This window comes from Mustela putorius, unplaced genomic scaffold (genome assembly GCF_011764305.1).
Source record: "Mustela putorius furo isolate JIRA1106 unplaced genomic scaffold, ASM1176430v1.1 tig00000196_pilon_pilon_pilon, whole genome shotgun sequence".
In the NCBI taxonomy this organism is placed as follows: Eukaryota; Metazoa; Chordata; class Mammalia; order Carnivora; family Mustelidae; genus Mustela; species Mustela putorius.
This window is the reverse complement of record NW_025421310.1, coordinates 9,564,315-9,583,497: the sequence shown is the minus strand read 5'-3', so window position 1 is coordinate 9,583,497 and position 19,183 is coordinate 9,564,315. Positions and strand designations below refer to the sequence as shown.

Here is a 19,183-nt window from a genome sequence, read left to right as displayed (position 1 = left end):
ATGAACAAACACAAAAAATACACTCTTTTTAAAATTATTTATTTATTTATTTGACAGAGAGAGAGATCACAAGTAGGCCAAGAGGCAGGCAGAGAGAAAGGGAAGCAGGCTCCCTGCTAAGCAGAGAACCCGATGTGGGTCTCGATCCCAGGACCCCAGGATCATGACCTGAGCTGAAGGCAGAGGCTTAACCCACTGAGCCACCCAAGTGCCCCCCCAAAATACACTCTTAAATATGGAGAGCAAATTGGTGGTTGCAAGAGGAGAGGTGGTGGGGAGATGAGTGAAGTAAAGAATGGGAATTAAACTATACAGTTAAGGTGATGAGTAATGGAGTATTGTTGCTCCATTCTCTTTTAATCATCTCCATTTTAATCTTTTTATTTCAATCCTTCTGCTAACATTGGGTTTCGTTTATTCTTCTTCATCTAGTTTCTTAATACATGAAGTTAGGCAATTTATTTGAATTGCACATATACAATTCTATATGTACTCTATAAGGGTTTGTAAGATATGTACTCTATAAGAGTACATATAGAATTGTTGAACAACTATATTGTACTCCTAAAACTAATACCTCATTGTATGTTGGTTAAACTTCAGTTAAAAAACATAAAAATAACATTACCCTTCAGGAATGTGCAATTAAAACTACAATAAAGTATCACTACAAAAACACCAGAATGGCTAAAATTAAAAATTAGCTATTACCAGGCGTTGACAAGGATGTGGAGCACCTCTAACTCACAGGTTGCTGGCGTTAAGTGTAAATTGGTTCTTCCACTTGGAAAATTCTTTGGCAGTATCTCACCAACTAAACACATGCCTAACCTGAAATTTTTTTATTGCTGTTTTCCATTTAAGAAATATTTATTGGGGCGCCTGGGTTAAGCCTCTGCTTTCGGCTCAGGTCATGATCTCAGGGTCTTGGGATCGAGCTCCACATTGGGCTCTCTGCTCAGCAGGGAGCCTGCTTCCCTCCTCTCTCTCTGCCTACTTGTGATCTCTCTCTCTGTCAAATAAATAAAAATAAAAATAAAAATCTTTAAAAATAAATAAATAAAATCTTAAAAAAAAAGAAAGAAAGAAAAGAAATATTTATTGACAGGTACTGTGGGAGATACAAAGATGACTCCAACGCAGATCCTGCCCCAAAGGAGCTTACAGTCTGGTAGGGGAGATAGAACATGTACAGGGGAGACATGGTCAGAGCTATATTTCAGTAAGATGAATCTGATACTGCCAACATGAAACTTTGAGTTCCTGTCCCCTCGGCTTGTCCAAGATTAAATGAAAACATATCGATGAATATTAAATATCCTCAATATTCCAAGCATGCAAGAAACCACAGTGAAAAAAGACAAAACAAAACTTTGCTTACAGTGAGTTTACCTTCTAGTGAAGGAGTCAAACCATAAGCAAAACTGTAACTTAGTGGCAATAAGTGTTTTTGAAAATGTTCAGTGGAAAAAGGAAATGTTCAGTGGTTAAGAACGTGTTTAATGAGCAGAACTCATTAAACGAAGTTCTGAGGAACTCAGGAACTTCCTGAGTGAGGAAGGTAGTAGAGTAGTTTTCATTAGAAACATCAAGAAAAGCTTCTCTAAAAAGAAAGCATCCACATTCCCACAGCACCGCCTGATTGGCTCAAGTCCTGCTTGCGGGCTACAGCTGCCTCATTGATTGGCTGCAGCGTGAGGACGAGTGCAGCCTTTGATTGGCTGCGGAATGGGTGTGTAGTCGCTGATTGCCTTCAGGGTAGGCCTATCCAGTCGCTGATTGGCTGTAGAATAATCCCATCAACTGCTGATTGGCTGCAGGCTAGGCACACCCATCTGAGGCGGTAGGGCAGAACCAACGGAGACTCCAGGCTCCCCCACAGCCTTCCCCGCGCCGCAGAGCAAAGTCTCTTGGCGTCGCGAGCCTGTCTTAGCTTGTTGGCTCTTCCGGCAGCCGTTGAGTGCGAGATTTGCGCTGGGCTTACAGGAAAGCGGGGCTTCTCAGTCAGGCGGTGGGTGCCCGGTTCAGGAGTCAGGTTCGTTGGGGGTGGTGGGGGGCGACACCTTCAGGCTCCAGGGCGGCGCCTCGAGTCTCTGGTGGGGGGGGGGGGTCAGTCAGACGCGGCCGCCCCCTGAGAGCAACCACCTGCTTTTCAGTCCGTCCGTCCGTTCATGGGGCCTGACTGCCTTCCGCCTGCCACCTGGTGGGTCACCTGGTCAGCCTCAAGGCCCCCCCGGGGGTCACCAAGCGGTCGGTTGGTAATGATCATATTAGTGCCTTTAGGAGTCCACAGGTCATTGGGTTGCAGACCAGTGAATGAGTTAATCCAATAATCCGCCTGCTCTGTAGCCGCCCTGTTAGTTCACACGCTCCCTCTGAACCAGTCCCTTAACAAGTTAATCCCCAGGTAAAGCCCTCAGTCGTTGGTCCCGTGGTTATCCCAAGTGAAAGCAAGTTAATCGGCTTCACTGTTAGTCTCCGGCATTTTCTAGAAAATCAGCTTTCCAGTCAGCCTAAGTAGGTCTGTCGTCCAAAAGTGAGAGCTTCCCTCAGCAAGTCTGGAAAGCCCTCTGGGCCGCTGGGACTCCGCCAAGGAAACGCGCAGACGCAAGAAAGTGTGCTGAGGCCCGTCTAGCCAGGAGCCCTTGGAACAAGAGCCGAAGGTAAACTGGAGAGGAGAAATGATGGGCCCAGGGAAGGGTAAAGGGGAGGAAAGCAGCTGGGATGCCTGAGGAGTCATCCTGCGTGTAAAGCCTGGCAGAAAAGAGCATCAATGAATTAGCATTTTAGAGTTGGATGGATCACTACATCTCAAATCATAAAACCCACGGGTGTTACAGATGAGGAGACCGACGGAAAAGCAGCAGAAAATATTTGACCAAGGTTATTCAGTGATTTACTAGCAGAGCCTGGGCCAGAACCCAGACAGGGTTCCCACGTGCAAAATGGAGTTTTAAATCGGAGAAGGTTGGGTATGGGCAGTGCAAAAAGGGAGCAGGTGTGGCTTTCCTCCATCTAGCTTTCTGCTCAGATGTCACTTCCTCAAAGAGGTCTTTTCTGACCACCCTATCTAAACTGTCTCCCCACTGTCCCCCATCCCATAATCCTCTATCCTATTATCCTGCATTATTTTTCTTGCATAGTACTTAATAGCTATCAAATTAGCTTGATTGCAAACTTGTTTACTGTCTGCCTTCCATACTAGAATGAGGACAGGCGCTGTCTCATTCTTGGTTACCACCTTATCCCCATGCCTGGCATAAAGGATGTGCTCAAAATGTTGGTTGCTGGAGGGAATGAAGGAGCGTGCCATCACTAGGGACTGGGCTTCTTGAAATTCATTAGTGGGAGCAGACTGTGTTTGGAAGTAGAGAGCCTCCGTAGAGTGGCAGGTAGTGAGATCAGAGAAACAAAAGGAGAGGGCTACTACATGCAGAACTTTGACTTTTTCTCTGAGATGAGAATCACTGGAGAGTTTTGAGCAGAGAAAGGCCAGGAGCTTGCTGAAATGCTGGTAGGTTCCCTCCGGCTACCACTGTGGGGAATAGAATGGACAGGGACTAAAGGTAGAGCACAAGGCCAGTGAGCAGGTTACTGTAGCAACCGGCTACATGGTGAGAGAGGATGGTGGCTTGGGCCAGGATGGTCACAGTGGACTGATTTGAAGTGGTGAGATTTTGAATATATTTTTAAAACAGTGCCAGGATGCCTGGGTGGCTCAGTTGATGAAGCGTCTGCCTTTGGCTCAGGTCATGATCCTGGGGTCCTAGGATCAGGTGCCACATCAGGCTCCTTGTTCAGTGGGAATCCTGCTTCTCCCTCTGCCTGCCGCTCCCCCTGCTCATGCTTGCTCGCTCTCTCTCTCTCTCTCTGACAAATTTTAAAAATCTTTAAAAAAATAAAATAAAAAATAAAAGCTGTTCCAACAGGATTTTCTGACATGGCTATGGAATTTGAGAGAAAAGAGAGTAGTCAAAAAGGACTCTAAGGTTTTGATTCTTGATTTCTTCCTAGGTACAATTTCATTTGATTTAGAGATGTGTTTCCTAAGTTTGAGGTGATTGATTTTTTTCCTTCTTCTGAGATGAGAGTAAGGATGCTTAAACTTTTAATTTTACTTTCTACACTTGCCTGTTGGCCAAAGAATGTAGGTAGTTTACACATTTTCTGCTCTCTTGAAAGTTGGTGTGCGGCGGTGCCTGGGTGGCTCGGTTGGTTGGGCATCTGCCTTCGGCTCAGGTCATGATCTCAGGGTCCTTCTACTCCCTGCTCAGTCGGGAATCTCTTTCTCTCTCCCTCTGCCCCCCTGCTCTGCTTGTGCTCTCTCTCTCTCTCTCTCTAATGAATAAATAAATCTTAGAAAGAAAAGAAGAAAGAAAGAGAGAGAGAGAAAGAAAGATAGCCAGTTGGTATGGAGAAAGAGGAACTTGAGTTTTAAATCTGTCTCTAACTACACTTGGTCAGTGCATTGAGAAAATCACTTATTTCTCCAACCTTCAGTTTCCTCCCCCATAAGGGGGAAATCATAAGACTTAATTCCTCAGAGTTTCTGGAAATAAATGAAGACTACCCAAATGAGAACAAACAAATTACTTACTCAGAGCTTGCTGTAACAAGAGAGTCAGCCACCAGCCCTTGCATTCGGCCAGTGACTCAAAGGCAGGCAGCATCATGGGAAAAAAAAGTTTCTGATAGGGTCAGATTAGAGACTGTGATCATGGCGAAGCTGAAGTTTAGCCAGTTAGAAGTGGCGGCACCTTATGTGATTGGATTGGGAGCAGATTTGACTTTTTATTGGTTCTCAGCTGGAAGCAGGGGCTTGGGAACTTGGTACTCATTGACAAAGTTCTGAGTGTTCTGGGCCAGTTGCTGCAGAGACTGTGATTTGTGGACTTCCTGGACTTGTGACTACAAAGTGAGGCTCAGGGTCATATACGCCACATAGTTGAGGCTCAAGTGTCACATACGGTATGGCCATTGTCTGTATATTCAGTCTCTCAGATTGTTGGGAGGAATAAATGGGATGATGTATGTGGGAAGTTGCAGGATTTTAGTAGCTAAATAAATATTAGTTTAAAATATATTGAAATTTCATTATGGTCTAATTATGCAATCCTGTCTTTGTTTTCATTTACTAAGTCATCTTTATGAAAAGAATTGGTTGTAATACATGAATGCAAACTTCTGTGGCAAACAATGCCAAAGTGTATGAAATAAAACTGACAATCCTACTTCATTTTTTCTCTAATCACTGCTCTACTCATAGGTAAGTACTGGTACCAGCATATTATGTATCTTTTCAGATCTTTGTTTTATTTATGTATTACATATGAACATATAACTTATATATGAGCATATATACTTACATGTAATACACATATATAAAGCTTTTGTATAAATGACAATGATCAAATTTTCATTTACATGAAATATTTCAGACAAATAGAAAGGTGTAAAATAGTATTAGAGCATATATCTGCTACCCAACTTAAAATTTAAAGCACTGCCTCTTGTGTCTCGTTTCCCCAAATATATTTCACCCAAACTTGGAAATAACTGCTACCTTGGATTTGGCACTTATCATTTTGTGTATTAACGTATTTAACCTAGCCTGAAGAAAGGTCTGGCCTTTGCCCTTGGCTTCTGGAAGATAGTCTCTCGAAGTCCCTAGAATGTCATGCCTGATAGGATGTTTTTGTTTGCCTGGAGGCATCACACTGAATAGTCCAAAAATGTGATTAGCGGCAGGGGCTAGCCACACCAGATCATGTAATATGATTTAGAATGGGGTCTTTGGATCATATGGTATCAGATCACCTTCATAAGGAGCTGGAGCTGGAGGGTCACCTGGGTGGCTCAGTCAGTTAGGTGGCTGTCTTCAGCTCAGGTCATGATTTAGGGTCCTGGGATCGTGCCCCATGTCAGGATCCTGGCTCACCAGGGAATATGCTTTTCCCTCTCCCTCTGCCCCTCCCGCTATTCCTGTGCACGCTCTCTCTCAAATAAATAAAATCTTTTAAAAGAAAAAGAAGCAGTCGCTGGAGATGGAGACTTAAGATCAGCCACAGGGCAGTCAATCATGACCATATGATGAAGGGCCACTAAAACCTCTGGGCACCAGGCTTGGGTGAGCTTCTTTGGTTGTCATATTCCATGCATATTGTCACACATCATTACCAGGAAATGTTAGTTATACTATCCATGACAAGGAAAGGGCAGCTGGAAACTCTGGTTGGAACTTTCCTGGACTCAGCCTATGTGATTCTTCTTTGGGCAGATTTTAATCTGAACCCTTTAGTTGCAACAAACAATAACCATGAGTGTAACAGTTTTCAGGAATTCTCTGAGTATTTCTGGTGAATTATCAAACCAAAGAGTAGTCTCAAGGACCTTAAAACTTGCAGTTGGTGTTAGAAGTGAGGGTGATTTTAGAGACATTTGAAATCTGCAGTTGATGTCAGAAGTGAGGTCATCTTTTTAGACTATTCACTAACTTCGCAGTTGACATCAGAAATTTGATTTGTGAGAACTTGGCTCAATGAAACATATGTGTTGGGAAGCGCAAGCCCAAGGATGTGAAGTCAGGAGAGGATGAAACTTTCTTGTCCCCATAGTCAATTGTTGGCACAAAAATGCAACTGTTCTGCAAATAGTTTTAGAAGGTTAATGTTACCAATTTTTTTAAAAAAACTATATGGATCCAACTTTGTCTGGAAGAGTTGACTTACTGGATGCATAAAGAAATTCAGAATCTCAAGAAACAAGCTAACTATACAATCTTTTGGTTATTTTTATCTGTAATAGCAAAAATGAAAGTAAAGAAAAGGGCTAACACTGGGCCAAGCTTAGACTCCGTCCAGTCTGAGCTATGGCTGCTAGCTTCACATCTGCTATTAAAGAGAAAAGCCATGTTGAAACAACAGGTAGCAAATAAAATTAGAGTGATTCACAGGAGAAAGAAGAAAGATGAAGGGGAGGGGTCCCTGGGTGGCTCAGTCAGTTAAGCATCCGGGTCTTGATTTTGGCTCAGGTATGATCTCAGGGTTGTGGGATCAAGCCCCGTATTGGGCTCCATGCTCAGCTTGTCCCTTCCCCTTTACTCCTCCCCCCAGTCATGCAATCTCTCTCTTAAATAAATAAATAAAACCTTAAAAAAAAAAAGGAAAGATGAAGGGAAGTGTCAAAGGAACTCATCCCAGTGGAGAGAGAAATTTTTTTAAAGATTTTATTTATTTATTTGACGGAGAGAGATCACAAGTAGGCAGAGAGGCAGGCAGAGAGAGAGGAGGAAGCAGACTCCCTGCCAAGCAGAGAGCCCAATGCGGGGCTCCATCCCAAGACCCTGAGATCATGACCTGAGCCAAAGGCAGAGGCTTAACCCACTGAGCCACGCAGTCGCCCCTGGAGAGGGAAATCTTTAAACACTTACTAAGAAATAGAGTGAACATTGATGGGGTCAAAACAAAGATCTTAGTGCAGCGCTCTTGGGAGTTTAGGTGGGTGGGGTCAGGGGGGAAAACCCCAGATGGTCTCTCAACTTTGAAGGATCTTAGTCAAGTCTTCCATAGTTACCCTGGCCAGAGGAATTTCAAAAGCCAGAAGGCAAATGTGACAATGGGACCCTAACTTCAAATTGCCTGAGGTGATGATTCCATTATCTAATCAAGATAAAGATTGGTAAAAAGATGGGGGTCCCTTGGCTCCATGCCCAACTGGGGACTCAAAGCCATAGGTACATTAGTGGTAAAATGATCTGGAGAAGAATTTCTGGGACTCTTTAAACCAGGAGGCCCATGCATTGTGAGTCCTAGTGAGAATTATAGTTAGATTGGGAAGATATGAGAATACAAGGATTGAGGGGATTAAAATGAGGGTTTAGATGAAAAATGGAATACTTGAACAGATTTTATGTAAAGCCATTGTGTCTCCTCCTTTTTCTAAATATAAGTAGATACTGTGTCTGAAACAGGACATGTATTATGAAACAGGAGGCATGTAAATCCTCCCTTCAACCACTTTGATAGGACATGCTAAATGGGAACCAATAAACTTGTCCAAGCTCACACAGGTTATTAATTTGAAAAATATAAGATATCTGATGAAAAAAGCATGTCAGAAGCCTAGTGTTTGATTGGTTTATTTGGATTTTGGATGACACATATTCAACATTTGGGGATATGGCTAATCCCAAACCATAAAATTACTAGAATGAAGTCTTGGAGTCCTTGTGCAGACAAAAGCCAATGAGCACCACCCAGTGGCCACTCCTGGGATTTTTTTAAATCAGAAAATTTCCATTTGAGAGACAACGAGCTGATATTGGGCTTTGATTGAACCTGCCCATAATACTAAAGGAAGTAAAATAATCCTGAAACCTAAAGTACTCATAATTATCTTCGGTAATGTTGGATAAACATGCTAATTAGGAAGGCCATGCCCAGAGGAGTTCAGTAATAAAATGGAAATGGTTTATAGAGGAACAAGCTACCAAGGGAATATGAGGAGGTCCTCAACGTATTCACGAGCAGGTGGTCTCCCCTCACCCTTAATTTTTTTTTACCACCTGAGGAGCTGCCAGATTCTATTGCCACTAGGGTGATAGCAGTGAATAGCTCTCGAATGACTAACAAAGAGCTGTTTGGTTTATGGAAGGCTGTTGCAAGATGAATGGTTTCCTTTGAGTGGGAAATATCAGCAATGGTATGCTAGTAAATATTTGATAACCAGATCTCCAAAGGGAAAAAGAAGCCCTGAATTGTAGCATTGCCAACTTCCACTGTGTAGACACTCTGACCGTAGACAGTTTCAAGCTACCAACTCAAGATATGAAGTTAGGAAGAGATCCAGTAACACACCATTATGTAGTATTTCCATCATACAAATACAATAGATGTAAATAACCTCAAGAACACAGATAACATTGAGATGTGCTAGAAAAATTAGGCAGTAGTTTCAAGTAATTACTGCCTTTGTTTTTAATATAATTTGTGAGTTTATATAATTTAAATCATAATAATGGCTGTTTGACAACCGGCTTGCAGTATTCTTAAACACTTAATAATCAGCTTTATAAAAAAGTTGATTTATGCAGCTTATTATTATGGATATTATTTAGAAACCAAGATATAGGTGCTAGGGATTTTTATCACTATGGATGTGTCATTGCTTCTAGGCTATTTCAATGAACAGAATATGGAACTAGAATTTGTTTTTTTCTTTTTATTTTTAAAGAAACAATACTTTTTTTTAAAAAAGATTATTTATTTGACAGAGATCACAAGTAGGCAGGGAGGCAAGTGGAGGGCGGGGGTGGAAAGCAGGCTCCCTGCTGAGCAGAGAGCCCAATGAAGGACTCAATCCCAGGACCCTGAGATCATGACCTGAGCCAAAGGCAGAGGCTTTAACCCACTGAGCCACCAAGGCGCCCCTAGAATGTGTTTTTTAAAACCAAGAGTTTGTACCAATATTGCTAATTAAATTTAAACTTTACTTTCTTCTCTTAAATTATTGTATTTTATATTATTTTTCTTTCTCATTACTATGAAAATCTTTAAAACATAAGTAGTTTCAAAATTATAATACCAATACTGATAGCTTTCTTTGTCTCCCTTAAAACCCTTTGTAGGGTTTTAAAACCCTACAGCCAGAGGCCTATGTTCAAAGGTTACTTGAAATAGATATTCTTCCAGAATTGTTCTGTTATCATTGTTTTCATTTGTTTACTAGATATTGTTTGTGCTCAATTTTAGGGTTTTGCTTTCTTTTTCCCTTCTTGGTTTAAATGACCTTTCTGAACAATAAAATATCAGTATGGTTGGGAAGGTTTTTTTCTTTGACCAGATCCGTGTCACCTGACTACCAGGATATACATGTAAGGGAACCTGGGAACATTAATATTTATTATCTTCAGTCTCTGTAATGGAGGCAACAGGGACAATGGTGCTGTAATACACGTTGAGTCAGAAGCCAGCAGGGTCTGCCCCAAAGTCTTATAGACTGGGGACACATCCCCTCATCCTGCCTTTTCCAGGAATTAATGCAGAAATGAGGGACTCATGGCCCAAAGAGGGAATGGATTCGTCTATGGTCCTCCAGTGAATCAGTGACATAGCTTACATAATTGGTGTTCAAATCCTGGGCTCTTGCTCTTAAGTCACTGCTTGTCAAAAAAGTGGGGGGAGGTGAGGGTTGTTTCATAAAAAGGGAGACTGACATTTGAACATTTTATCAGTGACTATCAAAGGTCATTTTCTAAGCTCTTCTGAGGTCACAAACGTCTGTTTGATGTAGGGTCTTGCCTGAAAGAGCTGAGTCTCAGGTAGATTCACTTCTAAGACACTTCGTTAGTTTCCCAACAAAAGTGACCTGACCAAATGAGAGTTTGTCTTTCTCATGTAAGGAGATGGACAGAGATAGGCTGTGAGGAGCTGGTGCAGCAGTTCCACAAGGCCGTCAGGGACCACGTTCCCCAAATTGTTCTGCAAGAATGTCCTTCATGGGCGCCTGGGTGGCTCAGTGGGTTAAGCCGCTGCCTTCAGCTCAGGTCATGATCTCAGGGTCCTGGGATCGAGTCCCGCATCGGGCTCTGCTCAGCAGGGAGCCTGCTTCCTCCTCCCTCTCTCTCTGCCTGCCTCTCTGCCTACTTGTGATCTCTCTCTATCAAATAAATAAGTAAATAAATCTTAAAAAAAAAAATGTCCTTCATGAGTGGCATTCATCCTTGTGCTTACGTCATGGCTGCCAAATGGCTGATCGACCTCTAGTATCATACCCATATTTCAGGGAAGAAGGAGAAGGAAGTGACAAGGAAGAAGGAAATGAGAATATCAAGAAAGAAAAACTTTCCCAGGAATCCCCAGCTCACTTCCACTAAAACAATGTCAGGTGCCCCATCTTAACTACAAAGGAGTCTAGACAAAGTGGTGCTTTAGCTTTCAACATTGCACCCCTAAACAAAGTTGGATTTGTTAGGAACGGGGAGCAGGATAGGTAGATGTTGTCTGGCTGCACAAAAACAAGTAACTCTAGTAGGTGGAGAAAACAGATTCTTTCCTCAAAAAACAACAAATGAAAAAACTTAGTAATTCTTAAAGGGGAGAGATTTACCCACTTCTGACTGGGTGGGCAGATCAGGAAAGGCTGCCTGCAGGAGATGGCACTGAACTCAGCTCTGAAATTGAAGTAGGATGTGAATGCGGATGGAGCGGAGTTGCAAGAGGAAAAGCTGTGGAAGGGAGAAATCCCTGAATGACTGGAAAAGAATGATGAGGGTGAACATTGGAGAAGGCGGCATTTTCCTTTTGGCATCGAAAATGTTGGCAAAGGCACAGGGAGACAGAGAGCAAGGGTGAGGCAAATTGTGGAGAACCTCATTTACAAAACAAAGAAGTTTGGACCTTTTCTTATCAGCAGTAGGAATTCCTGTTCATTTTCGTTTTCCCAAAGGATCTGTTAAGGCTTTTCCACCCTCTCCATCCCTCACAACCCACACAGTAACTACAACATGTCATTCTTTCCCAACCAGCATTCCAGGCTCCTCCCTGGCCACCTGGCCGGAGTTGCTCCAGTCTAGGCCATTTCTCCTATGTCCGCAGTGGGTTATTCCAAACACCCAGATTGGCCCTGCCCCTCTGAGGTACACAGCCCTTCCATGAATCCCTATTAGCTTTGAGACAGAACCCAAAGACTCTGTAAATGGGCTCCTCCCAAGTGGGCTAGGACTAGGAGGGAAAGACCAGAGGAGAGAGAAGGACACGTGGCATTGGGGCCTCAGAGAGGTCGTAGGGGAGCTGGCTGTCCCTTGATGCTCTTGAACGTCTCATCCTGTATGATTGCTGCTTCTGAGGGCGAACAGGCTTCCGGGATGACCAGAGATTAAAGCCTGTGGCTTGCTAAGAATACTTTCTGCTCTCCTATCTCCACATCCTCTTTCAGTTACTCATCTTCTCATCTTCTGAACCACACGGCTCTGATGTGAGAGCCAGCTGCGGCGAAGGCTCTAGCCCCTCCTCTTCCTGAGGACCCCTGCTGCTGCCGATGGCAGGTCCCCTGCCACAGCTGGGTGAGTGGGACGAGTGAGTTCTGGAGGTGCCTGAGGCTCCAGGACTGGGGCGGCCTGGGCTGCAGGGGTATGAGAAGAGAGGACAGAAGTGTGTGGGGTACCAAATAACCAATACGGACTAGTTATCTGTGCACTGGGTTCTGGCAGGGCTGGGAGCGGCTGGGGTGAATAGCAGATTGGGCCAGAGAGCATAGTTGGGAGTGAGGATGGGCAGTCAGCCAGGGTTGAAGAGATGAGAGCATTAGGAGCTGGAAGGCCCAGGGTTAGTCAGGTTGCCCATATCTGCCAGCCACTGTCCACAGGCATGCTTTCCTAGATGTAAAAATAATCCAGAGGACAGCAGTGGGGGAGTCCCTGCAAATTCTTCATCCCCCCCCAAGTGACCCAGATAAAAAATTCAAATCAAGGGCTACTGTTTAAGAGAAAATTAACCCTTTCTTCTAGTAACCTCAAACAACTCCAGTGGAAAAGTATGTGGAAACACTAAGAACTGATTCCTCATTGGAGACCTTGTAGAGAGTGACCGTTCCTTATTAACTGACAAAGTCACCAAGTGGACAATATATCCTACCTGTTCTACATAGAGTGAGGCAGGCTCAAATGTTCTTACCCAGAAAATGCCAAAACAATCTCTGCTTAGGATGAATGCTCAATCAAAGCCAACCTGGGGCTGGGAAGAAAGAAGTCTAGAAAGGTGTTATGTTTATTGAGTGGATAACACTTTACCATATATTCAGCTAGTAACACTGTCAACCTTAGGGCATTCATTTTTACATCCATGATAGCAGGATACAGGTTCAGCGAATACCCCTATTTTCCAAACTGGAAAAGAACAAAGAGAGGGGAAGTGACTTGGCCACCAGCATCCAGACAGGAGAAATTGATCACAGGTGGAGCTAGGAAGGAGCAGAGCCTGAAGGATGGAAGGAAGAGGAAAGTAGGAGCTGAGGCGGGGAAGTCTAGTCTGGGGCTAGGTAAGGTAAGGAGTAAGGACAGGTAAGGAGTCAGCAGTGCAGATCCTCAGAAAGTTCCCTTGCCGTTAGTCAGGTCCAGTGTTCACTTTCAGGCCAGGTGAGGAAGAGGATGAAGAGGAACTGGTCTGTGAAGCCTGCCTCCTCTGGGCTTCCAGAAGGTCTTTCCAAAGCTCCTTGGGAATCACAAATAAGGAGAAGGCTGGGTCCTGGAGAAGTGGAGAAAGGAAGTCAGGTTGCCTTGCTAACTGCTGACCCTCCCTCCCCACAGCACCCACCAGGCTACTCTATTCCTCTTGCTCCACGGAGAGGACTCTGCAGTGCAGCTGTTCCTTCCATGGTATCCCCACACCCTCCGTGCAGTGGTGGATGGAAGGTTCTCTTGTAGATGAGAACAACCCAGATGGCGACCTCCAGGTGACTTCCACCATAATTGCCCCCTGGGCCAACAGCACTATCAGCTTGGCGGAGAAGCCAAAAAAGAGCACGAAGCTTCTCTGTAAGGGGAAGAACCGAAATGGAACCCATGCTTTGAGCATCCTACTGATACCAAGTGAGGATAGAGGGGGCCCAGTGACTGTGTGAGGAAGAGTGAAATGGGGAGGAAGAAGAACTTTGACTCCAATTCCAAGGCCTCAGGAGAGAAGCCTTTCTCACAAACTCTCTTTTTCCAGGAAAGAGTCCTTCATCCAGCAAGACCTTCATTGACGGGCTGATCCAGGGCATTGTCTACGGAACTATTGCAACAGCATTGATGTTCCTCTGCTTCTCCCCACTCATGTGAGTACCAGGGATAAAATTCTACCTGGCAGGCCCTGCAAGGCTGCCATGGAAAAGGAAAGACAGGACCCTTGCCCCCAAGGAGCTTAGAGTCTGGCAAGGGAAGAGGGCAACAAAATGGTCACCACAGTCCAGGGCCATCAGGACAATGCTGAGCCACATACAGGTCCCGAAGACAGAGGTTTTCAGCAAAGTTCATAAAGGAGAAAGTAAAGCAGGAAGTGGCAGCCCTGGAGAAGGCAGCGGAATCCCCAGGGTACTGTCTGAAGTGGGCCTAGGGGGGTTGAGTACTCATTTATTTGGTGGAAAGTAGTATATATGTATCCCAGAGACACATTTGAGGAATTGCCAGTGTCTTTGTACAATGTCAGGTACATTGAGAGTGATAGGAAATGGCTAAAAATGAAGTTGAAAAGGCTTCTTGATGTTAGTTCATAAAGACTCTTGAAAGTTGGCTAAATGTATTGGCTAGAAGCCCAGAATGAGAAGGGCAGAGTTGCCAGAGGTCAGGCCAGAGAGTTTGGCAGGGGGGCCTCTGGCCAGTCCAAGTGTCTTGGACTCAATCCTCAGTTGAGAGCCATGGAACGGTGCTAAAGTGGGAAGGAAAGCTCCTAGGGGAAGGTGTCTGTACAGAAACCAAAGAGCAGGGGCCCAGTGGCATGAAGCCAGGCCGGAAGCTGTTGCCATAGACTACACAGCAGAGAGCCAGGTTTGAGCCAGGCAAGTGATGAGGGGCAGTCAAAGAGATGGACTTGGGACTGACTGACTATAAGGGGTGATAAGGGGAGAGGCGCAAAGCAGCAGGGCAAACTGGGGAGCTATTTTTAAAGTGTAATTAGCTGGACTTAAAAACCAATAACAATCCTTTACAGTTTGCAAAGCTCTTTCATAGCTGACCTCATCTGAGCCCCACAGCCTGATAAATGAGATCTCCCCATCTTACAGGGGATAAAACCAATTCCCGGAGAAGCTGTATGGCTTGCCCTCGATAACACAACAAGCCAGTGGTGTCACTGAGGCTCTAAACCAGAACTTCTAGTCAAGACTGGAGCCCATTGCTGGGCAGAAAGCCAGAACTAACCAGGGGAGGGGGGTGTCACTTCCTTAGAATGAAATATATCAGAATGAAGCTGACAAAGGAAGTTGCAGCAATCAAAGCAGAAAACAACCCTACAGTCAGACCAAGCCAAGAAGCCAAGATGCCTCTGAAGCCTGAAGAGCCAGGAAAATCCACAATCAGCTCATCTTCAGAGAACCAAATATTGGTGGGTATCCATTGTGTCTGGAATCTAATCTATCAGAATGATGGCAATAAGACTCACAAAGAGAGGTACATACAGTGTTTAAAGGAATTATCCTCAATCCTACAGGGCATCTAGAATACCAGAATGTGCTTCCAGATCATCTTATAGATGATGAAAAGAAGAAGGATGAAAATTAAGAGAAATAGAGACTAATTAGAATCAGCAATGTACACACACACACACACCCCTTCACACTGAATCCATATTGAGAAGGGGGTCAAAAGAGCCAACAGTGGTTGTGACATCAGAGTAGAAACCAAAGGCTTTGGTCTCTTGAGTTTTTGGCAGGCTGTGGTCAACACAGTCTGTAGATGCCACAGACCCAAGTTAGCCAGAGTGCTTGAAGAACAGCCCAAAACCAAGGTACTCCTAAAGCCAGGGTACTCTCAAAGCCAAGGTACTCTTTCATTTACCTTGGACCCCATATCCTCAGCAGGGCTTGGAAGAGACAGGCCTCACTGTTATTTACCATTTATAAGTCTTTGGGATCAGAAATGCCCTGCTGCCCTCCTTACACACTGCACTAGGAACTCATGTTCCTTTGTGGATAAACCATGCATCTTAAATTCCAACAAAATTCCTCCATGTTGGGCAATGCTGGAGTCTCGGAAATGGGTGAGACCTGGGCCCTGCCCTCAGAGAACAATCGGGCTAGTAGGAAGGTAGCCTTACAGTAACAGGGCTGAGATGGGGGTTATGGTTGCCCAGAGGAAGGAGGGACTAACCGTACCTGGGGAAGTCAGGCAGAACCTCCCAGAGGAGTCTGAGGAACACTGGGTGGGCTCCTGGTGCTGGGAATGTACATGGAGGATCAGCAGGAAAAGACAGGGTTGCATACTCCAGCCATGAGATTCTGAGAAAAGGTAAAGCCAGTGCTTGCTCCACATTACTGTAGTTCTGTGATCAAAGAGAGAGACAGGAAATTTCCATTTTAAGATTTGGATACCTCACCTCTAGACCTGTTCCAACATCCTTCTTTCTTTGCCCTGCTCTGTAGCATCCCTTACCCTAAACTTCCAGAAAAAGCAAAATAAACTGGAACTGGAACTGATGACACCTGTGAAGACTACATGCCTACCTGGAGTCCCCACTGTCCATGGAATTATCACAGTCTACAGATTTCTCAGCAGCCCCAGAAACCCTGGAGTCTATGACAAACCCAAAGATCCCTAAAGCCCCACCTGTCCCTCACCTTGGTTCTCCATTGAATAGGGTTACTTTGGGACCTGGTCTTAGAACATTTGACAGCAGACTCTATGATTTGCTGTTCAGGTTAACTAGAAGAAATATGCTCTGGTCTGGGATGGTGTCAAAGGAAGGGAAAATTAATGTGAGATCATGGTCCACCTAAAAGTAGCTTTTGAGCCCCTACTGTGTGCCCAGAACCTGTTGGGCACAGCAAAGATGGCGCTGGCCTGCCTTCTCTTCCGGCTAGAAAAGGCGCCACCGTGGCAGTATTGGCGCCAACGTGGCGGTTTCGGTTCCGCATATCTCTGACTACGTAACCAAACCCCATAGGCTCTCTCCCCGCTGACCTCATTTCCCATCCCCTACCCAATATAAGCTGCAACCCCGCTCAATAAAGTGAGATCCTGCTTCGACAGATCCCCCGAGCCCGGTGTCTTCTGTGGGTGCGTTCCGGGTTCGCGACACTCGCCATCCCGCTCAGCCCCAAGGAGAGGCCTCCGGCTGGCCCGGGCGCCTCCTCCCCTCGGCGAGGAGCCCAACAAGAACCTACTGTATGATCAGGCTTTAGACCCATCATACATGGATTGAATACCAACTTCAGGGCTTAGTGGCTATATGTCTTTGGATAAGACCTTTCAACACTGCCCTGAGAGATACATGGGTGGAGAGTGAGTGAAAGGTGGTGTCCAGAGGTAGAGGTGGAGAAAAGACACAAAGTGAGGCCAAGGGCCTAGAAGGAGTCTATGCACTGGAGTTTAGATGGAAGGCTGAGTTCCTGAGGTCCCTGAATGCTAGGATAAGGCATTGGAGCTTTATCTGGTAGGATCTTAATCCTGACTCCCTTAGAATGTAAGTTCCACAAGAACAGGGATCTTGTCTTGTTTTCTGCTTGTACCAGCAGCACCTAGGATGGTTCTTAAAATATAAAAGACTCTCAAAAATGTTTGTTGGATAATTGAGTGAATGAATGGAGGGGTGGGTGGGTGGATTATAAGCTGTTGCAAGGTTTGAAGCAAAGTAGTGGCCGGATTTGCCATGATGTGAATGGAACTAGAGGGTACTATACTAAGTGAAATAAGTCAGTCAGAGAAAGACAAATACCATATGATTTCATTCATATGTGGAATTTAAGAAACAAAACATATGAACATAGGGCAAGGGAAGGAAAAAATAAAAGTTGAGAGGGATGCAAATCATAAGAGACTGAACTCTAGCGAACAGCATTGCTGGAGGGGAGGTTGGTTGGAGAAATGGTAATTGGGTGATAGACATTAAGGAGGACACTTGATGTAATGAGCACTGGGGTTATATGCAACTAATGAATCACTAAATTCTCCCATTGAAACTAAAAAAAAAAAAAAATAGTGGCCAGATACATAGTGAAAGATCATTCTAGGAGTAGTTATTGAAGATGTACTTAGAAGAAGACTGGAGGCAAAAAGACCACTTAGGAGGTCAGTGGAATATTTTTTGGCTAGGCTGAAAGGCAGTCATACAAGGAATGAGAACAGGAATCTGGCATGAGAATGGGCCATAGCTGTGTACTGTTCCCCTCAGAATGGATGACATTCCCTTCTGGTGCAAGGTGCTGGCAATTTTCAGAGGCTACGAAAAGGGTCATCTCTTCCTTGGGGCATTATTTGTGTGTAAATCCAATGGTTCTCCATCCAGCACTAATGTGGTTATCCTGTAGGCAAGAGCAGATATTTATATAAGCCCTCACATGTATGGACACCCTTTTGGCATGTGGTTCACACATTCCACAGAGACAGGAGCACACACTGTGCCAGATAATGAGTGAACAAGCCAGACACTGGCCTTTCCTCCATGAAGCTCGTGGTCTACACAGGTTCACAATGAAGAAATAAATGCAAAATTGCAGCTTAAAATATTGACAAGTGCTAGGAAGAAAAAGTACCTAACACTATGAGAAAATATAAGGGACCAGGGGAGGAAACTAGTTTGGATTAGAGAATTAGAGAAGGCCTCTCTGAGAAAATGACATTTGTGCTGAGGCCGAAAGGATTATTAGAGGGTCAGCAGATTCTAGGCTCTGGGATAGAAGTTTAGTGAGTCCAAGAGCCCAGAGAGGGGATCTATGCACCCGAGCCCAGATGGAAGAGTGAGATCCTGAGGTAACAGGCCTTTCAGGGCTTCAAAGTGTCTGGTGAGAAGTTTAAGTTTTATCCTCACTCATGGAGAGAGGGTTATTTCCTTGTGTGCTTTGTAATTTCAGAAAGCGGGCTCCTAAGGAGTGGAGAATGCCATCTAGAAGAGAAACGGGAGAGAGGAAGGGAACTAGGTTGAGAATAGGTCGGGGATAGGTTTTAAAAAAAGATTTTGACAGAGATCACAAGTAGGCGGAGAGGCAGGCAGAGAGAGAGGGGGAAGCAGGCTCCCCGCCCAGCAGAGAGCCTGATGTGGGGCCCGATCCCAGGACCCTGAAACCATGACCTGAGCCGAAGGCAGAGGCTTAACCCACTGAGCCACCCAAGCACCCCCCATGATAAGTTTTGACAGAGAATGGAGAACTGGGTCTTCCTCAGATCTCTTGGTCCGTTGGTGAAGGAGACTCTACTTGCAGGAAGGAAAAGGGGTACCAAGATGCCTTCTGATGGGCCCTGAGGGTCAAGCACTTGGCATTTTGTTCCTTGGTAGATGGAACATCCCATCACCTGCATGCCCACAAGTACTGGCTTGAGGGAGGAGTGTTCCTTACAGATTGCCCCACGTCTCCAGGGCCGGCCGGGGTCTCGAACCTCTGGCTCAAGATAAACGAAACACCATTAACTCCAAGCTCTCTCAAGCGCAGGAGACCAACGGTTCTACTTCATGGTTTCTCCCTGTCCCAGCGGCCACCCACGCGCATCCTCAGGCTC

At 44.9% G+C, this 19,183-nt stretch overlaps 1 protein-coding gene and 1 long non-coding RNA gene across 4 annotated transcripts; one reads left to right on the top strand and one right to left on the bottom strand.

Annotated features, from left to right (window-relative positions):
• The first annotated feature begins 1,865 nt into the window (after positions 1-1,865).
• On the top strand, positions 1,866-16,604 carry SIGLECL1 (SIGLEC family like 1). Of its 3 annotated transcripts, XM_004767146.3 has the most exons (8): positions 1,866-2,035; positions 2,493-2,663; positions 5,140-5,266; positions 11,935-12,061; positions 13,304-13,585; positions 13,707-13,812; positions 14,921-15,077; positions 16,114-16,604. In XM_004767146.3, the coding sequence occupies exons 4-8, from the start codon at positions 12,037-12,039 to the stop codon at positions 16,126-16,128; spliced, it is 585 nt and encodes a 194-aa protein (XP_004767203.1). In that variant the 5' UTR covers positions 1,866-2,035; positions 2,493-2,663; positions 5,140-5,266; positions 11,935-12,036; the 3' UTR covers positions 16,129-16,604. The 3 variants fall into 3 exon arrangements, with proteins under 3 accessions (XP_004767203.1, XP_004767202.1, XP_004767201.1); XM_004767145.3 differs by lacking the exon at positions 5,140-5,266 and having other exon boundaries at positions 1,866-2,011; XM_004767144.3 differs by lacking the exon at positions 5,140-5,266.
• On the bottom strand, positions 12,739-19,166 carry LOC106007302. Its single transcript, XR_001181994.2, has 3 exons — positions 19,024-19,166; positions 15,847-16,013; positions 12,739-13,241 (listed from the first exon to the last, which is right to left on the bottom strand). It is a non-coding gene; the product is annotated as an uncharacterized LOC106007302 (long non-coding RNA).
• Between the last annotated feature and the right edge of the window lie 17 nt (positions 19,167-19,183).

Bases quoted from the DNA above. Each gene is read 5' to 3' on its own strand.
- SIGLECL1 (XM_004767145.3), top strand. From the start codon at position 12,037: ATGGCAGGTCCCCTGCCACAGCTGG. The intron at 12,062-13,303 runs GTGAGTGGGACG...CCCTCCCCACAG, and splicing joins AGGTCCCCTGCCACAGCTGG to CACCCACCAGGCTACTCTAT. The intron at 13,586-13,706 runs GTGAGGATAGAG...CTCTTTTTCCAG, and splicing joins GAGCATCCTACTGATACCAA to GAAAGAGTCCTTCATCCAGC.